The 23946-nt window shown below is 43.7% G+C and overlaps 1 protein-coding gene across 1 annotated transcript in view; it reads right to left on the reverse strand.

Annotated features, from left to right (window-relative positions):
* Nucleotides 1–23946, reverse strand: part of LOC126298861 (uncharacterized) — a 148615-nt gene that overhangs the window by 57417 nt on the left and 67252 nt on the right. Inside the window, exons 7-10 of the mRNA XM_049990370.1 lie at nt 20804–20946; nt 14230–14529; nt 12306–12401; nt 8488–8795 (exon numbers count right to left, since the gene is read on the reverse strand). Of these exons, the coding sequence (XP_049846327.1) occupies nt 8488–8795; nt 12306–12401; nt 14230–14529; nt 20804–20946 (847 nt within the window). The remainder of the gene's footprint in view (nt 1–8487; nt 8796–12305; nt 12402–14229; nt 14530–20803; nt 20947–23946) is intronic.

Below are 23946 nucleotides of genomic sequence, written 5' to 3' on the forward strand. Positions count from 1 at the left end.
CTTCTCGCCATATTTCATTAACAATATCTAGAATGCTTTCCTCTGATTTATAGTCAAGATACACAGTATGCTGTGGTTGGTTCCGCTATAACTGAGTGCTGAATAACGAGCCTCAGCCAGTGTTGAAATTGGCACACAGATGGAGAAGAAGTAGTTACAAAACTCGAAATTGTTGGCTTTGAATTTAACCTCGCCCTCCCCCTTCTCGTCATTATCTCCATGATCATCCAAGACAACAGCATGCTGTATCCAGGAAGCCAGTGGTGGTACTCTTGGTCAAATGTTCCACCAGTTTTCGACTAATTTCCTTTGATGTTGTCTGAAGACGACCCTCTTTTAATATAGCTACTACAGGTCTCTGGCTGCCATTTCTGGAACTCCTTCTGACAAGTTTCTCATACTCGTATGGTTCTACATCTCCATCTACATGGTTACTCCACAATTCACACTTAAGTGCCTGGCAGAGGGTTCATCGAAGCATTTTCATATTACTTCTCTACCATTCCACTCTCGAATGGCGCGTGGGAAAAAGAAACACCTAAATCTTCCCGTTCGAGCTCTGATTTCTCTTATTTTATTATGATGATCATTTCTCCCTATGTAGGTGGGTGTCAACAAAACATTTTCGCTAGAGGAATGATTGATTTTGTCCGTGAATGCTTGGTATGGCCTATTATTGTTCTCATCAGTGGGTTGTAAGGCCTTTGTCCTGACCATCAGAAACACTGGAAGGGTCTTTGTGGTTATCTGGCATTTGAACCTTCGCATAGCTGCACATCTGTCCTTGAGTGCTGAATTACACTCTTCACTCCACGGAGGAAAATATTGCCTTTGGCCTGAAGATAGTTTAATGGAGGCATGAGGATAGTGTAATGGAGCCATCAGCGAGGTGGTGAATCCCATTCATTATGCGAGCCACACAATCTCGGACGCTATTATAGCCGGTTGTCTGTATAGCACCCAATTAGCCTTGCTGAACATTCATTTGGACACCTAATTTTCAGGCACTACTCGATCTGGTTAGCGTATCCTTATCGAGAAAGAATCACTGGAGGGAAACGTGTCGACCATTGTCCACTGATCTTCGCCAAGGAACATACTAACTGATAATTGGTAGAGATGAAGCATGTATCAGTATCCAATTGTGTTCTCCCGACCATAAAGGGCCTCTGAAAACTTCAGCTTCTTAACAGCTCTGTCTCTTGGAAACATTGTAACTGAGCTCCATAATACGAGGATAAGTCAATTATTGTCCGCAAAGTTGTTATAAAATTTTATTGTAAGCAAATAAGAAACTTGCGAGAAGGTCCTTTTTCGACATAGTCTCCTTTCGTACAACGAACTTGGTCCATCTTTGTACAAGCTTCCTGATGCCCTCATAAAAGAAGGTTCTCGATTGAGCTGCGAGCCAGGAATGCACCGCTTCATTCACTGCTTCGTCCGAGGTAAATCGACGGCCCCTTATGCCTGTTTGAGTGGACCAAACAAGTATAGTCAGAAGGGGGCAAGATCGGGACTATATGGAGGATGACCCAGTTCTTCAAATTTGAGTTTCTGGAGCGTTTCAGCAGTTTAGGCAGCAGTATGCGGACGGGCATTGTCGTGCAACAACACAACACCTGTTGACAGCAATCCTCGGCGTTTCCTTCGAATTGCAGGCTTTAGCCTGGCAGTAAGCATCTCACTGCAACGTACACTGTTTATTGTTGTGTCTCTTTCCCTATAATGTTCCAGTACTGGACCTTGTGCGTCCCAAAAATCCGTAAGCAACTGTTTTCCTGCGGACGGTTGGGTCTTGAACTTCTTCTTGCACGGCAAATTTGGATTAATGATCATGTCTAAGAAGTTTTCCCCTTCGTTACCACAGATATCCATGTGTTTTTTTTCAGATGTCCAAGCGCGTTTTTTTATGCAATTGTGTAAGTTGTTTTGGGACCCATCTTGCACAAAGATTATGAAACACAAGTCTGTTGTGGATGATTTCGTAGGCAGAACCGTGACTAATTTGCAGACGATGTGCCACTTCGTCAATAGTTAATCGTCTAAGAGAATCATTTCACGTGAACGCTCGATGCTTTCTTCATTTGTGGCGGTAAACGGTCGTCCGGCTCCTTCATCGTGCGTAACACTTGTGCGACCATTTCGAAATTTTTCAATCCATTCGTGAACACTACGTTGTGTCAAAACACTGTTCCTGTGCTGTGCCGAAAGTCTTCGATGAATTTCGGCCCCTGATACGCCTTCCCACCACAAAAAAACGGATCACTGAGCGTTGTTCTTCTTTGGTGCAAATAGACAGCGGAGCAGCCATGATTAACAGCACGGCAGCGGTAACGGAACTAACCTAGCAGCTTGAAAATTGCAAAGATATAACAACAGATAAACAAAGCATGCGTCATCAACGTAAAACGACAGTACTACCAAAATAAACATGTAATTAAATTGCGGATAATAATTGACTTAGCTTCGTACATTATAAGTGTGAACGTTCCAACAGATGAACGGATGGGGAGCTACACTGTGAGCCCCGTGCGAATCTCTACAGTGTCATTAGGAAGCAGGCATAGAAAACATAGCATTTACCTTGTATTGCAAGTACACTATTATAGCGATTGCTTGCAAGTTGGTTGTGAAGGGGAAAAGCAAACTGTGATGTGTTCAACACAAACGCGTACACCACCATTAGCCCTCTTCGCTGTAAGTTTGCCTTTTGGTGGAGACTGTAACCTCCTAGCACAAGGGTATTAGTACCTCTAAATGTGAGTGGGTGTGTTGGGAACAAAGTCACAATGGCCCTCTCTGTGCTAGTTGAAGTTTTTCGCATTTATGTTTCACTATACTATCAAGGCTGTTTATTGTTTAGGTTGTTCTATGTCTACGTTTTTCTCTTTCTACTAAGACTGCAAACGTATATCACTGAATCATTCACAGGGGGGACTGGTTTGTTTCCTCTGGCCAATTCCTTTATTTCCCTGGATTTGTTTCCTTTGGAGTCATCAGTTTACACGGGTAATGATGTCCTAATGGTTTTTGACCCACCGTTTTGTGTTTCTGTTTAATGATTTGGTGTTTTTCTTCCAGTGATGAGGATGCTGGTAAATACGATTTCATCCGCCTACATCTACATGCTTAATATGCAATTCACACTTAAGTGCCTGGCAGAGGGTTCATCGAACCATTTTCATACTACTTCTCTACCATTCCACTCTCGAATGGCGCGTGGGAAAAAGGAACACCTAAATCTTTCCGTTCGAGCTCTGATTTCTCTTATTTTATTATGATGATCATTTCTCCCTACGTAGGTGGGTGTCAACAAAATATTTACGCATTCGGAAGGGAAAGTTTGTGATTGAAATTTCGTAAATAGATCTCTCCGTAAAAAAAATCGCCTTTGTTTCAATAACTACCACCCCACCTCGCGTATCATATCAGTGACTCTCTCACCCCTATTGCACGATAACACGAAACAAGCTGCCATTCTTTGCACTTTTTCGAAGTCCTCCGTCAATCCTACCTGGTAAGGATCCCATACCACGCAGCAATAATCCAGCAGAGGACGGACAAGTGTAATGTAGGCTGTCTCTTTAGTGGGTCTTCTAAGTGTTCTGCCAGCAAAGTGCAGTCTTTGTTTCGCCTTCCCCACAATATTACCTATTTGGTCTTTCCAATTTAAGTTGCTCGTAATTGTAATTCCTAGGTATTTAGTCGAATTGACAGCCCTTAGATTTGTGCGATTTATCGTATACCCAAAATTTATCGGATTTTTTTAGTATCCATGTGGATGACTTCGCACTTTTCATTGTTTAGTGCTAATTACCACTTTTAGACCCATACAGAAATTCTCTCTAGATCATTTTGTAAGTCTGATGATTTTACTAGACGCCAAATTACAGCGTCAGCGCAAAAAATCTAAGGGGGCTGCTCAGATTATCACCTAGATTATTTATATAAATCAGGAACAGCAGAGAGCCTATGACACCACCTTGCGGAACGCCATATATCACTTCTGTTCTACTCGATGATTTACCGTCTATCACTACGAACTGTGGCCTTTCTGAGAGGAAATCACGAATCCAGTCGCACAACTGAGACGATACTCCATATGCACACAATTTGATTAATAGTCGTTTGTGAGGAACGGTATCAAAAGCCTTCTGGAAATCTAGGAATATGGAATCGATCTGAGATCCCTTGTCGACAGCACTTGTTACTGTATTCTGTGCTTGGTGTACATGCTGGTGCACCCGTCTGAGGTGATGTGTTACTCTTATTTCGGGTTTCGTTAGTATCTAAAAGCTTTTCTTAACTGTGATGAAGTCGCTAGGCAGAAGACCGAGAGAGATCGCACACTGAACTGGCCTTCGGGAGGACAGCAGTATTAATTCCCTTCCGACCATCTAGATTCAGGCTTTCGATGGTTTTCTTACATCGCGTAAGGCAAAAGCCACGATTGTTCCGCTGGAAATGACATGACCGGTTTCCAATCCAATCCTTCGCCAGTTAGAGCTTGTGTTCCTATTCTAATGACCTCGTCGTCGACGGTACATTAAATCTTAATTTTCTTCCCTTCCTTTCAGTAGGCACCCACACAACGTTCAGCAGTTAAGTTATCCGTGGGCTTTTCAGTCACATAGATGTAGATAACAACAGCATAGATGTATGGTAGAGGTAACTCGCACGGTCCTTGACAACAGCTCGTTAGATGTATTACACAGGAACTGACTGTGAATCTTGGGAAACTGGGGATAGTCAGTGGGCAGGTCTGAGCATCTTGGATCTTACATGGCGTTGTGTTTTGTCAGTTGGCACTAGGAGGCATAATTTATTGCTGACCCTTGGGTATAGGTAATACTCTATGCAGGGTCCAACCCATTAGCAAGGTGATCTTTCTGAGTTAGTTTCCAGGGTGATGTGTGGAGGTGACAGTAGATACCCCAGACCCACCTATCTACGGTTTCTAGGTACAGCCTTAGGTGAATTAACATCTAAAAAAATGCATTTTGTGTGCAGTTTCTGTGATGTTGCTAGAGGGTTTCGGTGGTCTTGGTATCCTGCATGAGTGATCTCTCTCTCTCTCTCTCTCTCTCTCTCTGTCCCTCTCTCTCTCTCTCTCTGTTCATTTAGTCGGTTATTGCCCTCCGTGACCCCATGAACTAAGGCAAGCCGATTTAGTCTGTCCTTTACTTTCTCCCGCGGACTTTCCTGGTTGAATCCATTACTTTTGCGTTGCTATCAATCCATTTCATCCTTTGTAGCCCACTTATCCTTGTGCCTCCGATCTTCCCCAGTATTAACGTCTTTTCCAGCGAATCATGTTTTCTAATAATGTGCCCAAAGTAGGCTAGTTTTTGTTTCGGTATCAAACCTTCCAAAGAGCAGTCTGGTTTTATTTGCTGTAGTGCTGACCTATTCGTTCTCTTTGCGGTCCATGGAACTTTAAGAAGTTTCCCCCAACAGCACTATTCAAAGATATCTATTCTATGCCGTTCAGTCTTTCTTGTTGTGCATCACAACGGGTAGGACCATATCTCTTACTAAACGGATCTTTGTTATTAATGTTATGTCTCTACTCCTTAAAACATCGTCAAGGTGGGACGCTGCGTTTCTGTCAAGTAACAGTTATCTACGAGGGTAACCCCAAAAGTAAGGTCTCCTACTTTTTATAAGTACATAGACCTGTTTATTTCTACAATGGTTTACATGAGTTTACAGCTTGAACATTTAGCTATTGTTCCACATAATCACTATTTCTGTCGATGCATTTTTGTAGACACTGTGGCAGTTTTTATATGCCCATGTCATACCAGCTCGCCGCCACGCCTTTCAGGAAGTTATGAACCTCTTCTTTCACCTCGTCGTCCGGAGCTGAATCGATTTCCGGCCAAATGTTCTTTTAACCTAGGGAACAGGTGATAGCCACTCGGCGCCAAGTGAGGACTATAGGGTGGGTGGGTGGGTGATTACGTTCCACTGAAACTGTTGCAGGAGAGCAACGGTTTGCCGAGCGATGTGTGGGCGAGCGTTGTCATGGAGACTGTGTACGCCTTTGGTCAACATTCCTCTTCTCCGGTTCTGTGGTCCCAGCGATTGAGCTCCGACGACGAGGTGAATGAAGAGGTTCATATTTACTCTAATATAACTTTCTGAACAGCATGTCGGCGAGCTGGTATGACATGGGCATACAAAAACTGACACTGCGTCTACAAAAATGCATCGACAAAAATGGTGATTATGTTGAAAAATAGCTAAATGTTCAAGTTGTAAGCCGCGCGGGATTAGCCGAGCGGTCTGAGGCGCTGCAGTCATGGACTTTGCGGCTGGTCCCGGCGGAGGTTCGAGTCCTCCCTCGTGCATGGGTGTGTGTGTTTGTCCTTAGGATACTTCAGGTTAAGTAGTGTGTAAGCTTAGGGACTGATGACCTTAGCAGTTAAGTCCCATAATATATCCCACACATTTGTACATTCAAGTTGTAAACTGATGTAAACCATTGTAGAAATAAACAGATCTATGTATTTATAAAAACAATAGGAGACGTTACTCTTAGGATTACCCTCGTATGAACGCTATATGTGCACATGATGCTTTTGATTGTAAATATTTTATCTCTTAGAAACCTTTGTATCATGTGCTACATTTTCTCCACTAATATGACAAGTTGGCTGGAGGTTTCAACTCACAATGAACACGTTTTGCAACAAAAAGTTTTGAAGACCAGAAGATGACAGCAAAGTTCAAATGTGTGCGAAATCTTATGGGACTTAACTGCCAAGGTCATCAGTCCCTAAGCTTACACACTACTTAACCTAAATTATCCTAAGGACAAACACACACACCCATGCCCAAGGGAGGACTCGAACCTCCGCCGGGACCAGCAGCACAGTCCGTGACTGCAGCGCCTTAGACCGCTCGGCTAATCCCGCGCGGCGACAGCAAAGTCTATAGAAACCAGTTGTCGACAATAAAGAAGTAGTTACGTGATCTTGGCTGTAGAAAGTTTTTTTTACCAAGTAAAACAGATCGCTACTTGTCATTTCTGAACATGAGAAAATTCAATCAGTACAGTGTACGAGGGCTATCCACAAAGTACATTACGTTTTGTAATTAAAAATAAATAAAGTATTGGAATTTTTTTAATTATACACAGATGAAAGCCACACTTAAATACTACTTTTTTACATAGTTGCCATTTAAATTAAGGCACTTATCGTAGCGATGGACGAACTTGGAAATTCCTTCTTCGTAAAATTCGGCCGCCTGCGCCTTCAACCAAGTGGTTACCTCGTCTTGAAGCTGTGCGTCGTCATCAAAACGCTGCATAGCCAACCAGTTCTTCATTGCTGGGAATAAGTGGAAGTCGCTCGGTGCCAGGTCGGGACTGTACGGCGGATGAGGAAACAACTCCCACTTAAAAGATTCGACAACTTCACGAGTGGCATTTGCCGTGTAGACCCGGGCGTTGTCGTGAATCGGCAAGATCTTTGAGCCCAACTTTCCCCTGCGCTTGTTTTGTATTACTCTTCTGAGGTTATGCAGAGTTTGGCAATACCTTTGAGAGTTTATTGTAGTGCCTCTTTCCAGGGTATCCACAAAAATCACACCTTTTCTGTCCCAAAAGACAGTCGCCATCACCTTCCTTGCCGACATTGTCTGCATGCATTTCTTGGGTTTTGGGGGGAAATTTGTGTGCCCCCATTGCATTGACTGCAATTTTGTCTCGCAGTTCACACGCTTAATCCATGTTTCGTCACCAGTAACGATGCGATCGAGTAATGAGTCGCCATCTTTCTCGTAAGCGTCCAGAAACGTTAACGCTGCAGCCATTCGCTGATTTTTTTGAATCTCTTTCAAGATTTTTGGTATCCATCTTGCACAAAACTTGTGGTAACCAAGCTTTTCGGTAATGATTTCGTGCAACAAACTTCGTGAAATTTGTGGAAAACTCATAGAGAGTTCCGTTATTGTGAAATTACGGTTTTCACGGACCGGGGAATCGACTTTTTCGACAAGTTCGGCAGTCACTATGCTGGGTCTTCCACTTCGCTCTTCGTCGTGAACGTTAGTTCGACCATTTTTAAATTTTAATACCCATTGACGCACTCCACCTTCAGTGATTATGTTGTCCCCATACACTTCACAAAGCTGCCGATAGATTTCTATCGGTGTACAGTTTTTGCACTCAGAAACCTTATTACAGCATGCACTTCACACTTCGCGACATTTTCAATTAACGCTGACATTTCAAACTGTCACAGTAACTCATCATAGTACAGCACGAACCTCTCGCTAGCTCGGCAGGATGTCGACTGAGCGGTGGAATGCCATGACACCAAGATGGCAGCGCTGGCCCCGCCCCTAACGGACACAAACGAAAACGTAATGTACTTTGTGGACAGCCCTCGTATATCGATCACGCGCTCCCTGACACATACAATTACGGTCAATTTTTGTAATGTGCGGCGTATGCCGCGACGAAGAAGAGGAGATTACTTGTCTGAAGCTGTCTCCCTCGTCGCAGCGAGGCGCAGTGAAGGGCGGTCGTCCCGGGGGCGGACCGCCGCCGTAGACGGCGTCTCCGGCTGTGGCGTAGGGCGGCACCGGCGGTACAGGAGGCAGGGGCGGACCCGGAGGCCCTGCAGGCCCGGGGTAGCTCCCGTAGCCGCCGCCGCCGCCGCTGGCGCCGTAGTGCCCCCCTGGGCCCGGGTAGCCACCGCCGCCGCTTCCGCCACCGCCGCCTCCGCCGTAGCCACCGTACCCGCCGTAGCCTCCGTGTGGAGGAGAGTATCCGGGTCCGCCAGCTGTCCCAAACCGAGCATTTATTACACTGCATTACGTTAGAAGAGCAACTCAACAGCTACAGTCTATCAGAACCAGAAGGCGAAACCCCTTTCTTTTTACCCAACTACACTATCTGATCAAAAGTATCCAGACACTTATTACTCGGCCGGCCGCTGTGGCCGAGCGGTTCTAGGTGCTTCAGTCCGGAACCGCGCTGCTGCTATGGTTGCAGGTTCGAATCAAGTGGCTCAAATGACTCTGAGCACTATGGGACTTAACTTCTGAGGTCATCAGTCCCCTAACTAACATAAGGACATCCATGGCCGAGACAGGATTCGAACCTGCGACCGTAGCGGTCGCACTGTTCCAGACTGTAGCGCCTAGAGCCGCTCGGCCACCCCGGCCGGCGCAGGTTCGAATCCTGCCTCGGGCATGGAAGTGTGTGCTGTCCTTAGGTTAGTTAGGTTTAAGTAGTTCTAAGTTCTAGGGCCTCCCCCCATGAACCATGGACCTTGCCGTTGGTGGGGAGGCTTGCGTGTCTCAGCGATATAGATAGTCGTACCGTAGGTGCAACCGCATCGGAAGGGTATCTGTTGAGAGGCCAGACAAACGTGTGGTTCCTGAAGAGCGGCACCAGCCTTTTCAGTAGTTGCAGAGGCAACAGTCTCGATGATTGACTGATCTGGCCTTGTAACACTAAACAAAACGGCCTCGCTGTGCTGGTCCTGCGAACGGCTGAAAGCAAGGGGAAACTACAGCCGTAATTTTTCCCGAGGGCATACAGCTTTACTGTATACAAATTCTGAAGGTGGCAGGGGTAAAATACAGGGAGCGAAAAGCTATTTACAATTTGTACAGAAACCAGATGGCAGTTATAAGAGTCGAGGGGCATGGAAGGGAAGCAGCGGTTGGGAAGGGAGCGAGACACGGTTGTAGCCTGTCCCCGATGTTATTCAATCTGTATATTGAGCAAGCAGTAATGGAAACAAAAGAAAAATTCGGAGTAGGTTTTAAAATCCATGGAGAAGAAATAAAAACTTTGAGGTTCGCCGATGACATTGTAATTCTTTCAGAGACAGCAAAGAACTTGGAATAGAAGATGAACGGAATGGACAGTGTCTTGAAAAGAGGGCATAAGATAAACATCAACAAAAGCGAAACGAGAATAATGGAATCTAGTCGAATTAAGTCGGGTGATGCTGAGGGAATTAGATTAGGAAATGAGACACTTAAAGTAGTAAAGGAGTTTTGCTATTTGGGGAGCAAAATTACTGTTGATGGTCGAAGTAGAGAGGATATAAAATGTAGACTGGCAATGGCAAGGAAAACATTTCTGAAGAAGAGAAATTTGATAACATCGAGTATAGATTTAAGTGTCAGGAAGTCGTTTCTGAAAGTATTCGTATGGAGTGTAGCCATGTATGGAAGTGAAACATGGACGATAAATAGTTTGGACAAGAAGAGAATAGAAGCTTTCGAAATGTGGTGCTACAGAAGAATGCTGAAGATTAGATGGGTAGATCACATAACTAATGAGGAAGTACTGAATAGGATTGGGGAGAAGAGAAGTTTGTGGCACAACTTGACTAGAAGAAGGGATTGGTTCGTAGGACATGTTCTGAGGCATCAAGGGATCACCAATTTGGTATTGGAGGGCAGCGTGGAGGGTAAAAATCGTAGAGGGAGACGAAGAGATGAATACACCAAACAGATACAGAAGGATGTAGGTTGCAGTAGGTACTGGGAGATGAAGAAGCTTGCACAGGATAGAGTAGCATGGAGAGCTGCATCATACCAGTCTCAGGACTGAAGACCACAACAACAACAAGTTCTAGGGGAATGATGGTCTATTTAAAACTTCGCGTTATTTTGGACGAGGGACCTCCTATAGAAAGCCGGCCGGAGTGGCCCAACGGTTGTAGGCGCTACAGTCTGGAACTGCGCCACCGCTATGGTCGCACATTCGAATCCTGCCTTGGGCATGGATTTGTGAGATGTCCATAGGTGAGTTCGGTTTAAGTAGTTCTAAGTTCTAGGGGACTGATGACCTCAGAAGTTAAGTTCCATAGTACTCAGAGCCATTTCAACCTCCTATAGAAATATATGGAAGAAAACTTAAACTCTCATGAACAGGAAAGGAAGGCAGCTACCCATTATGAAAAACAAATGCATCAAAATAGAGTTGTTAACAAGAAAAAAAGATACTAACATTGTGGTTCCATAGTCCTGGCAAGACTCTATTTTTCAGAGTGACTGCTACTTCATCCTCTCTTTGTGTCGTAACTGCGACACAGGATAAGGAGGAGGGTAAAGTTTAGCACCCTCTATATAGAGATAAGCTGGAGGAGGAAGGGAAAATGAGTTAGCCGTAGCCTTTCAATAGAACCATCCACGTATTCTCCTAAAGCTATTTAGGGAAATCACTGAAACCCTAAATCTAACTGAACGGCGTTTGAATCCCACTAATCTCATATACTAATCCAATGTATTAATCGCCTTGTTTGGAGTATTGCGATGGCCGTCGTGGCCAAGCGGTTCTAGGCGCTTCAGTCCGGAACAGAGCTGCTGCTACGGTCGCAGGTTCGAATCCTGCCTCGGGCATGGATGTGTGTGCTGCCCTTAGGCATGTTAGGTTTAAGGAGTTCTAAGTCTAGGGTACTGATGACCTCAGATGTTAAGTCCCATAGTGCTTAGAGCCATATGAACCATTTGAGATACGTATTAGTGCGCGTTAATAAGTCGTGTGTCCAACATTCGCCTTTATGTCGGCTTGAACTCTGCTGGGGATATTTTTAATGAGGTGTGTCAATGTCTGTGGAGGAATGGCAGCCCATTCTTACTCTACAGCAGAAACCATAGAAGGCAGTGCTGTTGGACGCTGGCGTCTGGAGCGAAGACGACGATCTAACTCATCCCAAGGATGTTCTGTTAGATTCAGGTTGCAGTGTAGTGTACACTGATATGAAACTTTCAGGCAGATTAAAACTGTGTGCCGGATCGAGACTCGAACTGGGGACCTTCGTCTTTCGCGGGCAAGTGCTCTACCAACTGAGCTACCCAAGCACGACTCAGGAGCCGTCCTCACAGCTTCAGTTCTGCCAGTACCTCGTCTCCTGCTTTTCAGACTTCACAGACGCTCCGCTGAAGAGTGACCATCTCATTCTGGAAACATCCCCCCGGTTGTGGCTAAGCCATGTCTCTGCAATATCCTTTCTTCCAGGAGTGCTAGTTCTGCAAGGTTCGCAGAAGAGCTTCTGTAAAGTTTGGGAAGTAGGAGACGAGGTACCGGCAGAATTGAAGCTGTGAGGACAGGTCGTGAGTCGTGCTTGGGTAGCTCAGTTGGTAGAGCACTTGGCCGCGAAAGGCGGAGGTCCCGAGTTCGAGTCTCGGTCCAGCACACAGTTTTAATCTGCCAGAAAGTTTCAACGTGGGATTAATCACCTTATCTAAAGAATATGTCGCGAATGTTAGTAAATAATGACTTAGTTACTCTGTAATACGACACAAAATACTATCAGAATGGCACTTACGGTAGGCATTGTAAGGTGGCCGCCCGTGGTGATTCGAATCCTGGCCAAGGGGATCCGGACGGTAGCTAGGTCCTGGCGCATCGCCAATGTAAGGATCTGAAACAGAGACAGTTCCGGCCAACGATTGTTAAAGAATACTCGAAATCAATTCCTTGAATGAGAATTTCTTGACATCAGCTGTATTAGGTAAAGATCTACCACCCAAAAGTGATACGAAAATTTTAGCTGGCCCTGTATACAGGGTGAAAAGTATTTAAACCGACAAACTCTGGGAGGCTGTAGGGGACATCAAAACAAATATTTTTCCCTAATGTAATTTTTTCCTATGAGGAGTATTTAAACAGGTAGAGGAAGATTTAATTAAACCAACAAACAATTTTCCATTTTTTTATGACCAAGAGACAACACATTAACACAACCCAATTTCAATTACAGTAGATTTTCAAAAATGCCTCCATTGACACGTTAACAAAAGTTACACCGTCGGATCATGTTCTGTCTGACACGGGCAAAAAACCCCAGGAATATCCTGAATTGTTCCTGCTGCTGCTACTATCCGGGCAACCAGATCCTCTTCTGATGCAACAGGTTGCGCATCTCTCCCCACACAAAAAAGTCCAGAGGGGACATATCTGGGGATCGAGCAGGCCATGATACAGGACCACCTCTGCCAACCCACGTTTCTGGGAACTGTCGATCCAGGAATCGACGCACACGACGACTGAAATGTGCCGGCGCCCCGTCATGTTGGAACCACATGCGTTGTCTTGTAGGGAGCGGGACGTCTTCCAGCAATTCTGGCAATGCTCTGGCGAGAAAATTGTAATAGTGCCTGCCATTTAATGGCCTAGGTAGCAGATACGGTCCAATTAAACAGTCCCCAACAACAGCGACCCACACATTAACGAAGAACCGCACTTGATGAGCGCTAGTAACTATGGCATGTGGGTTGCCCCCACTCCAAACATGCGAATTGTGCACGTTGAAGACCCCATCACGCCCGAACGTAGCTTCATCGGTAAACAACACAGAGGATGGAAATGTAGGGTGCATTTCACACTGTTCCAGGTACCACTGCGAAAACTGTGCTCTGGGTGGATAATCTACTGGTTCCAGGTTGTGGACACGCTGTAAGTGAAATGGACGTAACAATTGCTCTCGAAGGACTGTTCTTACATTCGGCTGATTCGTCCCCATGTTACGTGCAATTGCACGAGTGCTGATTGAAGGATCCCGCTCCACATGCTGCAAGAGAGCTTCCTCAAATTGCAGCGTTCTTACCGTGCGACGGCGTCCCTGTCCAGGTAATCTGCTAAATGACCCAGTTTCACGCAGACGTTGGTACACAGCAGCAAAGGTCGTATGATGCGGGATACGGCGATTAGGATATTGTTGTTGATAAACCCGCTGTGCAGATCGTCCGTTGTGGTGCGCTACGTAGTACGCACCAACCGTATCAGTGTACTCAGTCCAGGTGTATCGCTTCATTAGTAATCAGAGACAATGCACTACTACACTGGTGGACAGCAGTTGCCTACAGCTGAAGAGCGCAATACGCCGTCTAACAACTGAAGATCGTAATACGGCCTCTAATAACTGAAGAGCGTAATACGGCCTCCACTGGTTTAAATAATCCTCATAGGAAAAAATGACATTAGGGAAAAATATTTGTTTTGATGTCCCCTACAACCTCCCAGAGTTTGTCAGTTTAAATACTTTTCACCCTGTATATCAGTACTGTGTAATAGATGTATTACCTAATAAAGCTAATGTCAAGGAATTCGCATTCAGCGAATTAATTTCTAATTATTTCGTACAGCTATGCATCATCTACAGCGTCTGCTCTTTCAGACATGCGCGTAAGTGTTAAAGATCAGTCGTCGAGTTACTTAAAAGCGGTATCTGTGATGCACTGTTTACTGACTCATGAGATTTTCGTAGTAATCGTAATCGGCGTCGTATATGATGCGCAGCCCATCGCGCTGGTTGTAACGGCTGAGGCGGCAGATGCGGAAGCGGTCGCTGTAGACGGCAGAGCGGCACTGGAAGCTGGCCTGGCGCAGGCAGTCGTCCAGGCACTCGCTGAGCGTGCGGCCCGTTATCTCCGTCTGGAAGTCGCCGCCCAGACGGCTGTTCCGGTACCGCTGAAACGCCGTGTCCGGTCGCCTGCCGTCCGCGAACAGGTGCTGCGTCACCGAGTTGTCGGGGAACTCGCTTCCTCGAGCTGCAAAAGAAAAGCGCTCTACCTTTACCACGGGATTCGCCATATACACGAAAAATACGGGGTGTATCAAAAGAATCATCCGATTTAAAAAAAAGTCGTTGTTGTTGTTGTGGTCTTCAGTCCTGAGACTGGTTTGATGCAGCTTGTAATGGTACCTGAATTACGTAATCATTACGGCACCTCACCTCAACCTCTCGATACCAGCAATATTCTACTGTGTTTCTGCAAAGTAGTTAACACATTTCTGAGACAGCATTCAGGTTTGATTTCATTAGTGTAGAGGTGCTTTGATACATCGACATGTTTATATTGCAATGATATTCTTATGTGTATTCTTTCTTTTGTCACATGATCTTTGACGTACTTGTAACTCTGATTTATGGGCGCGTAAGCGGTTATTAGAGAGTCAAGTCTTGGTCGTCATGTTGAAAAGACGCAAACTGTAGTCAGTTTATAAAATCTGAACTTTAACAGTGAGGAAGATATTTTCAAGTATGTTTTATATTGTGAAGTGATGTTTTGTGAGTTACGTGATATTGCAACAAAAGTAATAAAAAAGAAGTGTAACTTAAATTCGGAGTGCCGGTTACTTTTTTACATCACCACTGTCTTAACTTGCAAATGTTTATTTTCAAGAATGGTTTATGAAACACATCTATAAAACTTTTGAATATCGCAGAATAACACTTAGGCCTCTTTGCATCCGAGCTTGGAATCATCACTACCTAGATTTTCGACGATTGAGCCATGAGTTGAGACCAGCGAGACTAGCGTGGGAAACACGAAAAGATCAGTGCCTAATTTATCCAATATTTCAAGAAATGACTTTATTAACTGTGCTCTAATGACACCTGCCAAATAATGTAACTTGGTTGTTTCCCGAAAATATTTAGCAGCGTGAGCAACACTACAATCATAATTAAATTTTACCTTTGTTGTGGTAGGGTTGTTAGGAGCTCTCCATGCTACTCTATCCTGTGCAAGCTTCTTCATCTCCCAGTACCTACTACATCCTACATCCTTCTGAATCTGCTTAGTGTATTCATCCCTTGGTCTCCCTCTTCGGTCGGCCGGTGTCGCCGTGCGGTTCTAAGCGCTTCAGTTTGGAACCGCGTGACCGCTACGGTCGCAGGTTAGAATCCTGCCTCGGGTATGGATGTGTATGATGTCCTTAGGTTAGTTAGGTTTAAGTAGTTCTAAGTTCTAGGAGACTGATGACCTCAGAAGTTAAGTCCCATAGTGCACAGAGCCATTTTTTCTCCCTCTACGATATTTACCCTCCACGCTGCCCTCCAATACTAAATTGGTGATCCCATGATGCCTCAGAACAAGTCCTACCAACCGATCCCTTCTTCTAGTCAAGTTGTGCCACAAAATCTTCTTCTCCCCAATTCTATTCAATACCTCCTCATAAGTTATGTGATCTACCCATCTAATCTTTAGCATTCTTCTGTAGCACCACATTTCGAAAGCTTCTATTCTCTTCTTGTCCAAACTATTTACCGTCCATGTTTCACTTCCATACATGGCTACGCTCCATACAAATGCTTTCAGAAACCATTTCCTGACACTTAAATCTATACTCGATGTTACCAAATTTCTCTTCTTCAGAAATGCTTTCCTTGCCATTGCCAGTCTACATTTTATATCCTCTCTACTTCGACCATCATCAGTTATTTTGCTCCCCAAATAGCAAAACTCATTTACTACTTTAAGCGTCTCATTTTCTAATCTAATTCCCTCAGCATCACCCAACTTAATTCGACTACATTCCATTATCCTCGTTTTGCTTTTATTGATGTTCATCTTATATCCTCCTTTCAAGACACTGTCCATTCCGTTCAACTACTCTTCCAAGTCCTTTGCTGTCTCTGACAGAATTACAATGTCATCGGCGAACCTCAAAGTTTTTATTTCTTCTCCACGGATTTTAATACCTACTCCAAACTTTTCTTTTGTTTCCTTTATTGCTTGCTCAATATACAGATTGAATAACATCGGGGACAGGCTACAACCATGTCTCACTCCCTTTCCAACCACTGCTTCCCTTTCATGCCCCTCAACTCTGAAAACTGCCATCTGGTTTCTGTACAAATTGTAAATAGCCTTTCGCTCCCTGTATTTTACGCTGCCACCTACAGAATTTGAAAGAGAGTATTCCAGTCAACATTGTCAAAAGCTTTCTCTAACTCTACAAACGCTGGTAAAGTAGGTTTGCCTTTCCTTAATCTATCTTCTAAGATAAGTCGTTGTGTCAGTATTGCCTCACATGTTCCAATATTTCTACGGATTCCAAACTGATCTTCCCCGAGGTCGGCTTCTACCAGTTTTTCCATTCGTCTGTAAAGAATTCGCGTTAGTGTTTTGCAGCCGTGACTTATTAAACTGATAGTTCGGTAATTTCCACATCTGTCAACACCTGCTTAAAAAATCGTAACTATTATGTTATCTGATGCATGTGTGTGAACAACGTACTGTTGGAAAGAGCAAACTCTGGAGGTTTGCTTGGTTCCCGCTAGGTAGCAGCAGTGTGCGCCCAGTTCAGTTCTCGTAAAAGTGGTGTTGGAATAACAGAAAGCTTTTTGTGTTCTACGTTTTGTGCAGTGCGGTTCAGTAATAACTGTTCAGCGTGACTTTCGTACTAGGTGTGGTGTGGATCCTTCTACAGCACAGAGCATTAAACGATGGCATGAACAATTCCGAGAAACAGATTGTTTGTGTAACGGCAAATCGCCGGGCCGTCCCCGAGTGTCTTACACACACGCCGAACGCGACCGCCGTAGTTTCGCAAGGAGTCCGCAGAAATCCGTTCACTGTGCAGCTCGACAGCTTATGTCCTCGATGTCCGCTTGACGTGTGTTGCGTCGTCGTTTACACATGAAACCATACAAAGTTCAGGTACTGCAAGCTCTTCGTGAAGGTGATAAACAACAGCGTGTGGCGTTCTGTAATTTCGTTCTTGCCAATATGGAGGACGGCAGTTTTCTTCCACGCTTAGTGTTTGGTGACGAGGCAACATTCCATTTAAATGGAAAGGTGAATAGTCATAATGGGAGAATATGGAGTTCCAAACAACCACGTAGATTGTACGACATGAGAGAGATTATTCAAAGTTTAACGTGTTTTGTGCAGTTTCATGGGAAAAGGTGTATGCTCCATCTTTCTTCGCCGAGAACACTGTTACAGAAAGCAAATATCTCGATATGCTTGAGAACTTTCTTTTCCCACAGTTGGAGACTGATTCGAACGACTTCATTTACCGACAGGATGTGGCACGGAAATGCTGGCATCCGGAAGTGCGGGAATTTTTAAATCCAAGTATTACTATACCGAATGTTTCAGCTTTACATTACTGACCTCCAAGGTCACCGGACCTGATTATGTGATTATTTCTTGTGGGGTTTATAACAGACTCTGTTTATGTGCCTCTGTTACCAACAACAATGAATGAACTAATACTTCGCATAACAGCAGCTGTGGAAGCTGTAACTCAAGACGTGCTCGCTGCAATGTGGGAACAATTTGAATACTGCACTGACATATCCCAAGCATCTCAAGGGGGACGTGTTGAACACCTGTAAAAAGGTATAAAAACTTTTTGAGTTTCCCATTCATAAAAAAATTAAATTCATTGTATATGTTTATTAGTTTCAGAAATATAGACCTGCCCTATCAGATGATTCTTTATGATACACCTTGTACTTTGCCTGACACAAAAAGTGAAGCAACCAGAACACATCATCGGATGCCAATTTAATACTTTGTAAATGAATGCGCCATCTGTGGGTATGTAAATGATTAGGGTTGCAATTCTCTGTAATGGGTGCGACAGCCATCAACAGTGTATTAGTACTGTTAGAGTTCAGTAATGTTACTAGGCCTGGGATAGTAGGCCTATATGCAGGATGTGAATAGCATCAGACATTGAGTGACCGCTGTGAAGAACACAGATTTGTCGCGTATTCGTGAGACACCGTTACCAGCACTTGGCACAGAGTCTGAAAGGGGGCTCCATTTGACCAGCTGGTCGAATCGCACGGGTTTGTGCGGCATTCGAATGCGACAGTGGCCCAATGTTGGACTGCGTGGGAACGTGACGGCAGGCATACTTGTCAAGTTTCCGGTCGACTGCATCTGACTACCACAAGAGAGCTTCACCGTATTGTGCAGCAAGCACATCTTAACCTCTTCACATCTGCACCTGTCACCCGAGAACAAGTAATGAACTCCCTGCAGCATTCTGTATCATACCACATCATTGATATGAGACCAGCAGCAGCTAGAGAAGGGAATGGCATCGCATTGTGTTTTGCACTACCAGGGATGATCATCTTTGGCGAGTATGGCGGCGATGTGGGGAGAGGTCTCTATCTTCGCATGTTTTGGAGAGGCACGTGTTACTGCTGGAGTCAGAGTGTGGGAGAGCCATTGTGCATGACTTCTGGTTACGGCTGACAGTGAAAGAGCAAACTAACGGTACAACGGTACATCCTGCGTCCTCTTGTGTTACCTCTCATAGGGCAATATCGTTGTTGTGACTGACAATTCGCAATTTTTTACAAACACAACTTTTATTGATGTACGTTCACAAGGTTGATGACTGAACATACAAACGAAAGGTAACAATAACAAAAATGTCTCCTAATTGAGGCACACCAAAGTTCACTTCTAATTTTCCACGAAGGTTCGTAGTAACACTCTCACACACTAGTAACAGTCCAATTCCGAGACGAATCTTCAATGGTCGCAGTCCACGAGGTCGGCATCCGGCGTGAACTGAACTTCGGGCCTGGTTCTAGCTCCTAAACAGCTGTCTCCAGCCATTCAGGTTTTGGCGCAGTGATACTTTGTGCAGGCCGTGGCTCGAGCTCCCCCTGCAGGAAGTAGTGCTCGCCATGTCTGTTTCCATTATCTTGTATGTAAATAGCCGGTGTTTACCATGGTACTTTTGGGTATGCCTAAGGGCATAGAAAACATCGTCCTCTATGGTGTTATATGGGTTGCCGGCCCTCGGGGCTACCTTGGCTCCGGTATAACAATCGTGGTCCCATTTTTCAACAGGAAGATGTTCGTCCACTCACCCACTTCACTTTTCACCCTTAATATCGCATTCAAGATTGTTTATTTCTATCTCGGGATTGTTTTTCCCGCAGTGTTAGTTGTACGTCAACAGTTACACACAGTAGTGTGGACAATATTACTTATGAAATGCTAGCCGATGTGCACCTCGCTTAATGCAGGGGAAGAACGACACGACGACGTTACATTGTGCTCAGTACTTTTGCTTCATCTCATATTTTATGCATTGTTCTGTGTTATTACCGTACATTTTTGTAATTGCACATCACAGGCTTTCCCATTATTGTGAAGGCTTTTTCACAGAAACAAAGGTTGTTGGGATAACAGTCAATACGAGACATTATTACATTATTACTCTGTAATGAGCCACCAGAGACCACAGTCACACTCAGAAAACATCTCTGAACATTCTACGTAAATTTGTCGATGGAGTTCGCGTTCATCCTGTATAAATAAAGGCGAACTGCCATTAACCGCATTTAATACAGTTTTCAGATGCAGAAGTATAACATAAACAGTAGCGATAAATTTAGTGCCCACAAATCCTAAACTGACGTAATTTCTACTATCAGACCCTCAGAAAATACAAAATGATGCTCACTGAAGATGCGGCAACGATTGTGAAATGTATTTGGGCATAAAAAACACAAAATTGTATCCTAGCAAGAAAGTGCATAGTGTTAATTATTATGCGCATGAGTCCACAAATAAAGAAAAACAGTGCGGCATTCTACAGACACTGCTGGGTACCGGATTTTAATAAAGAAAATCACACTATAAAATTGCTTCTTTCTTTGACATTAAACTTTTCTGTTGCCATCATGAGTCGGAAAATCACACTAATCTACGAGTGATATTAAGTTTACGTTGTTACAGTAACACGCCATTGTGTGCCTTCTTACCAGTGCAGTTTTGAATTTTGTGATTTGTCAGATTAAATCTTGTTCGTTATAAAGTACACATCGGTGTCTTAATGTAATGATATTAAGCTGTTATCAGCTGAAGATTGGAATTAATTTTCGAAATACGTCATGGTTAACAAAATCAACAACATCTAGATTTTGAATTTTGAGTGGAAAATGTTATTGGCATATAAAATGAAACTGGAATTCACGATGACAGTTTAATCTGTTACCGATTTAAAGTATCTCATTACGTGCACCAGTTTTCATGTGGGTCGAACAAAGCCACTTACACGTATCCAGGCACACCAAGTCAAATAAGTGATGTGATGGGCTGTTGCTCGTCTGCAGGTCATCTCTCTGAGACATGGAGTCCTCTTCCAGAAGAATGCACAGTTGAGTCTGTTCGTTGTATTCAATTGCGCGACAAAAGAACCTGTTAACAAAACATATCGTAAAAGCTGGTCTTGTAAGCGTATGGCAACGCTAGGTGAAAAACTAATCAAGGCAGAAGATACCGTTTGATTTGTAATCAGAACAATAGAGCATCAGTTATCCGAATATCGGTCAACCGAAACATCGGTTAACGAAAGACATTCCATGAGCCAAATTTAAATTTGCGAGCGCGTTATATAGAAGTTCCGCAAACACTGGGTTGGCTCCACGATGGGCAGACCAATCCAGCGGTTTTCCCCTCCTTGCCAGTCGTAATTGTTGGAAACTATGGATTTTTCAGAAATTGAAGAATGCGATCAGGGAAATATTCAAGACTGGCTCGAATGTGATGAAATAACTGCCAGTGTCGTCGACGACCGACGCCCTTGCAACAGCAACCGTGCTGGGAAAGAACTATCCAGTGAGACGGCTATGAACAAGTTTCAACAAGAAGAAGGATCTGATGCTTTCCAATTGCTGTCTTTGAAATGTTTGCGAGATTTAGCTGCAAAAAAGAGTCTCACCTCTAAAACAAAACAAGTTAAACTATTGCTTTTTTAATGGCCGTTTTGGTCTTTTCAGACTAGGCTATGCAGTCAGTCCTCTGTGTTATTTATAAGACGTATGACACAAAATGTATACGTACAGTTTCGTGTTAAATTTATCGTTTCTGTGTTTCAAATTTATATGTAAATTGGTACAATATGTTTTCGTAAATGATTGATTATCCGAAAAATCAGTTAACCGGGTACCCTCCATTACCGATATTTTCAGACAGTCGATACTCTACTGTATTTATTTTACAAATATTACGAAATGCATACAATTTACAATCATACCTTTCAGGACATAGGCACAGAGATAATATGTTCAAATTCTTAAAGTTAATAATTCAATAATACTGAAACGATGACATTTAAACTATAAGATTAGGGCTGTTAATTAAAACAGATACGTTTAATCAGAGTTCAACATCTACTGAATGAAGCCAATTGGTAGCAGAGGGAGCAACATTGATAAAATCACTGAAGGGTCCTCGGTACTTTCTCAGAAAGCAGTCTCTGACAATATGCTGAACATTAATTAATTTAGAGAAGTCCACTTCATTTTTGCTAATTCATTCAAAACCACTACCGATTTCCGTATTTTAAAATCTCATCTTCAGGTGTATGAAATTACTGTATTTAGTAACACACAACACGCGGCCGGCCCTATCGCTGCAGGTTGGCGGAAACTTCGGGCAGCCGCACAGTAGGAGCGCGAACTACTAGTAGTTACCATGTTATGTGTCACCAAATACAATCATATCGTATACCTGAAGATGGAATTTTAAAATCCCCAAACCGGTCGCCATTTGAATAAATATTTAGTATAATGGAAGCAGATCTCTCTAAATTAACTATCAGGCCTCTCAGTTGCGGATGCCTACGTACCAAATCTTGTTCAACATGCAGTTCGGTTTGGTATTGGGCCCCACAACCGCAGGCTGGGGAGTCCCCGAGTCCCAACTTGTGCATCAGAGCATTGCACCTGACGTCACTGTTTCTTATCCTGTTTAATCACTTCTCTTCAGATCAAATTCTGGTAGACTGGCAGATGCATCTTGAACACATTGATCTTTTATTGTTGCAGCGTTCCATCCCTTTCACCACTCTTCTTTAAGGTCAAACTTCTTGTCGTTTCTTCCATTACGCCACAGTTGAGTGCGTGATGTCAAGCGATCTGGAGGACGGTCATTTAAGACTCTATGGATTGGAAAGCCTTCGGGGCAGTCGGGATGACGCAGCTTCCTCCATTCTCGACCGGTTGCTTCTTCGGGTCGCAGTTCAGGTGGTGGAATGTTACTGATGGTGTGCAGACAAGGGATCGGTGTGGATTTTAGTGTTCCCGTAATAATTCTCATTGATTCATTCAGATGGATGTCTAGTTTCCTTATATGAGCACTGTGTTGCTATACTGGGGCACAGTACTCTGCTAGTGGTTACACTAATGTCGAAGCTGTAATCAGTAGAGTGGATGCTTCAGCAGCCCAGGTTGTGCCAGCAAGTTTGTTTATGATATTATTTCGGGTCTTTAGCGTTTGGCTAGTGTTTTCCACGTGTCTTTTATATGTCAAAGACCGATCGAGTGTGACACCAAAATATTTAGGGTGGAAATAGTGTATAATCCTCTGATGACAAAAGTTCACATTGAGCTGTTCGTTTGCAATTCTGTTGTTTAAGTGGAATGCGCAGACTTCTGTCTTGACTGCATTTGGTTGAAGTCTCCATACTTTGTAATACGTGTTGAGATTTTCTAAGTCTATAGATAATATATTTTCTCTTTCTACTATATTTACTCTTATTATCAGTATCGATAGCGTCTCAAGTTAAGGTAAAAACGCGAAAGAGAAACTGAGTGGTGTTCGAGGTGGACCTATATTCTGGAGGATAAGAAGAACTCCTAACTGCACAGGGAGATACAAATGTCAAGATTTTTTTATTTATTGCAACTTTTCTCGCAAACGCAATTGCACGTCCAAGATTTGTTGGACTGACATCCTCACCTCTTCTCTGTTGAAACGTGGGAGAGCAGTCTTTAATGTTGGTGTTACTGTAAAACGTACGTTACTTTTCAGGCGAACACAGAATTCTTCTGCCTTCAGATCTAACAGCTACAGATCATTATTTGAACTAACTGTACACATATTTGAAGTTACAGTATCTTATTCTAATGCGCTCTGATTTTTCATAACATCTTTGGCTCTTCGACAAGTTTTTAATATGTTCTGATAAACCAGTGCTCCTTATCATACGTGAAACTGTACGCTCTGATGCATATACAATACTAAACTAACTGATGGCACATGCTTGTTTGAAAGGGCAATGTAAGAGGACTCATCTCTTGAGATGCATTTCTATGTGGATTTCGTAACATCAGTGTCTAGCGGTCTCATACTGGAGCATATGAATGTTTACGAGATTATGCAGATCATATTTAAGTCTGCACCTTAGAGTTAGTC

Source organism: Schistocerca gregaria, chromosome X, assembly GCF_023897955.1.
Source record: "Schistocerca gregaria isolate iqSchGreg1 chromosome X, iqSchGreg1.2, whole genome shotgun sequence".
Classification (NCBI taxonomy): domain Eukaryota; kingdom Metazoa; phylum Arthropoda; class Insecta; order Orthoptera; family Acrididae; genus Schistocerca; species Schistocerca gregaria.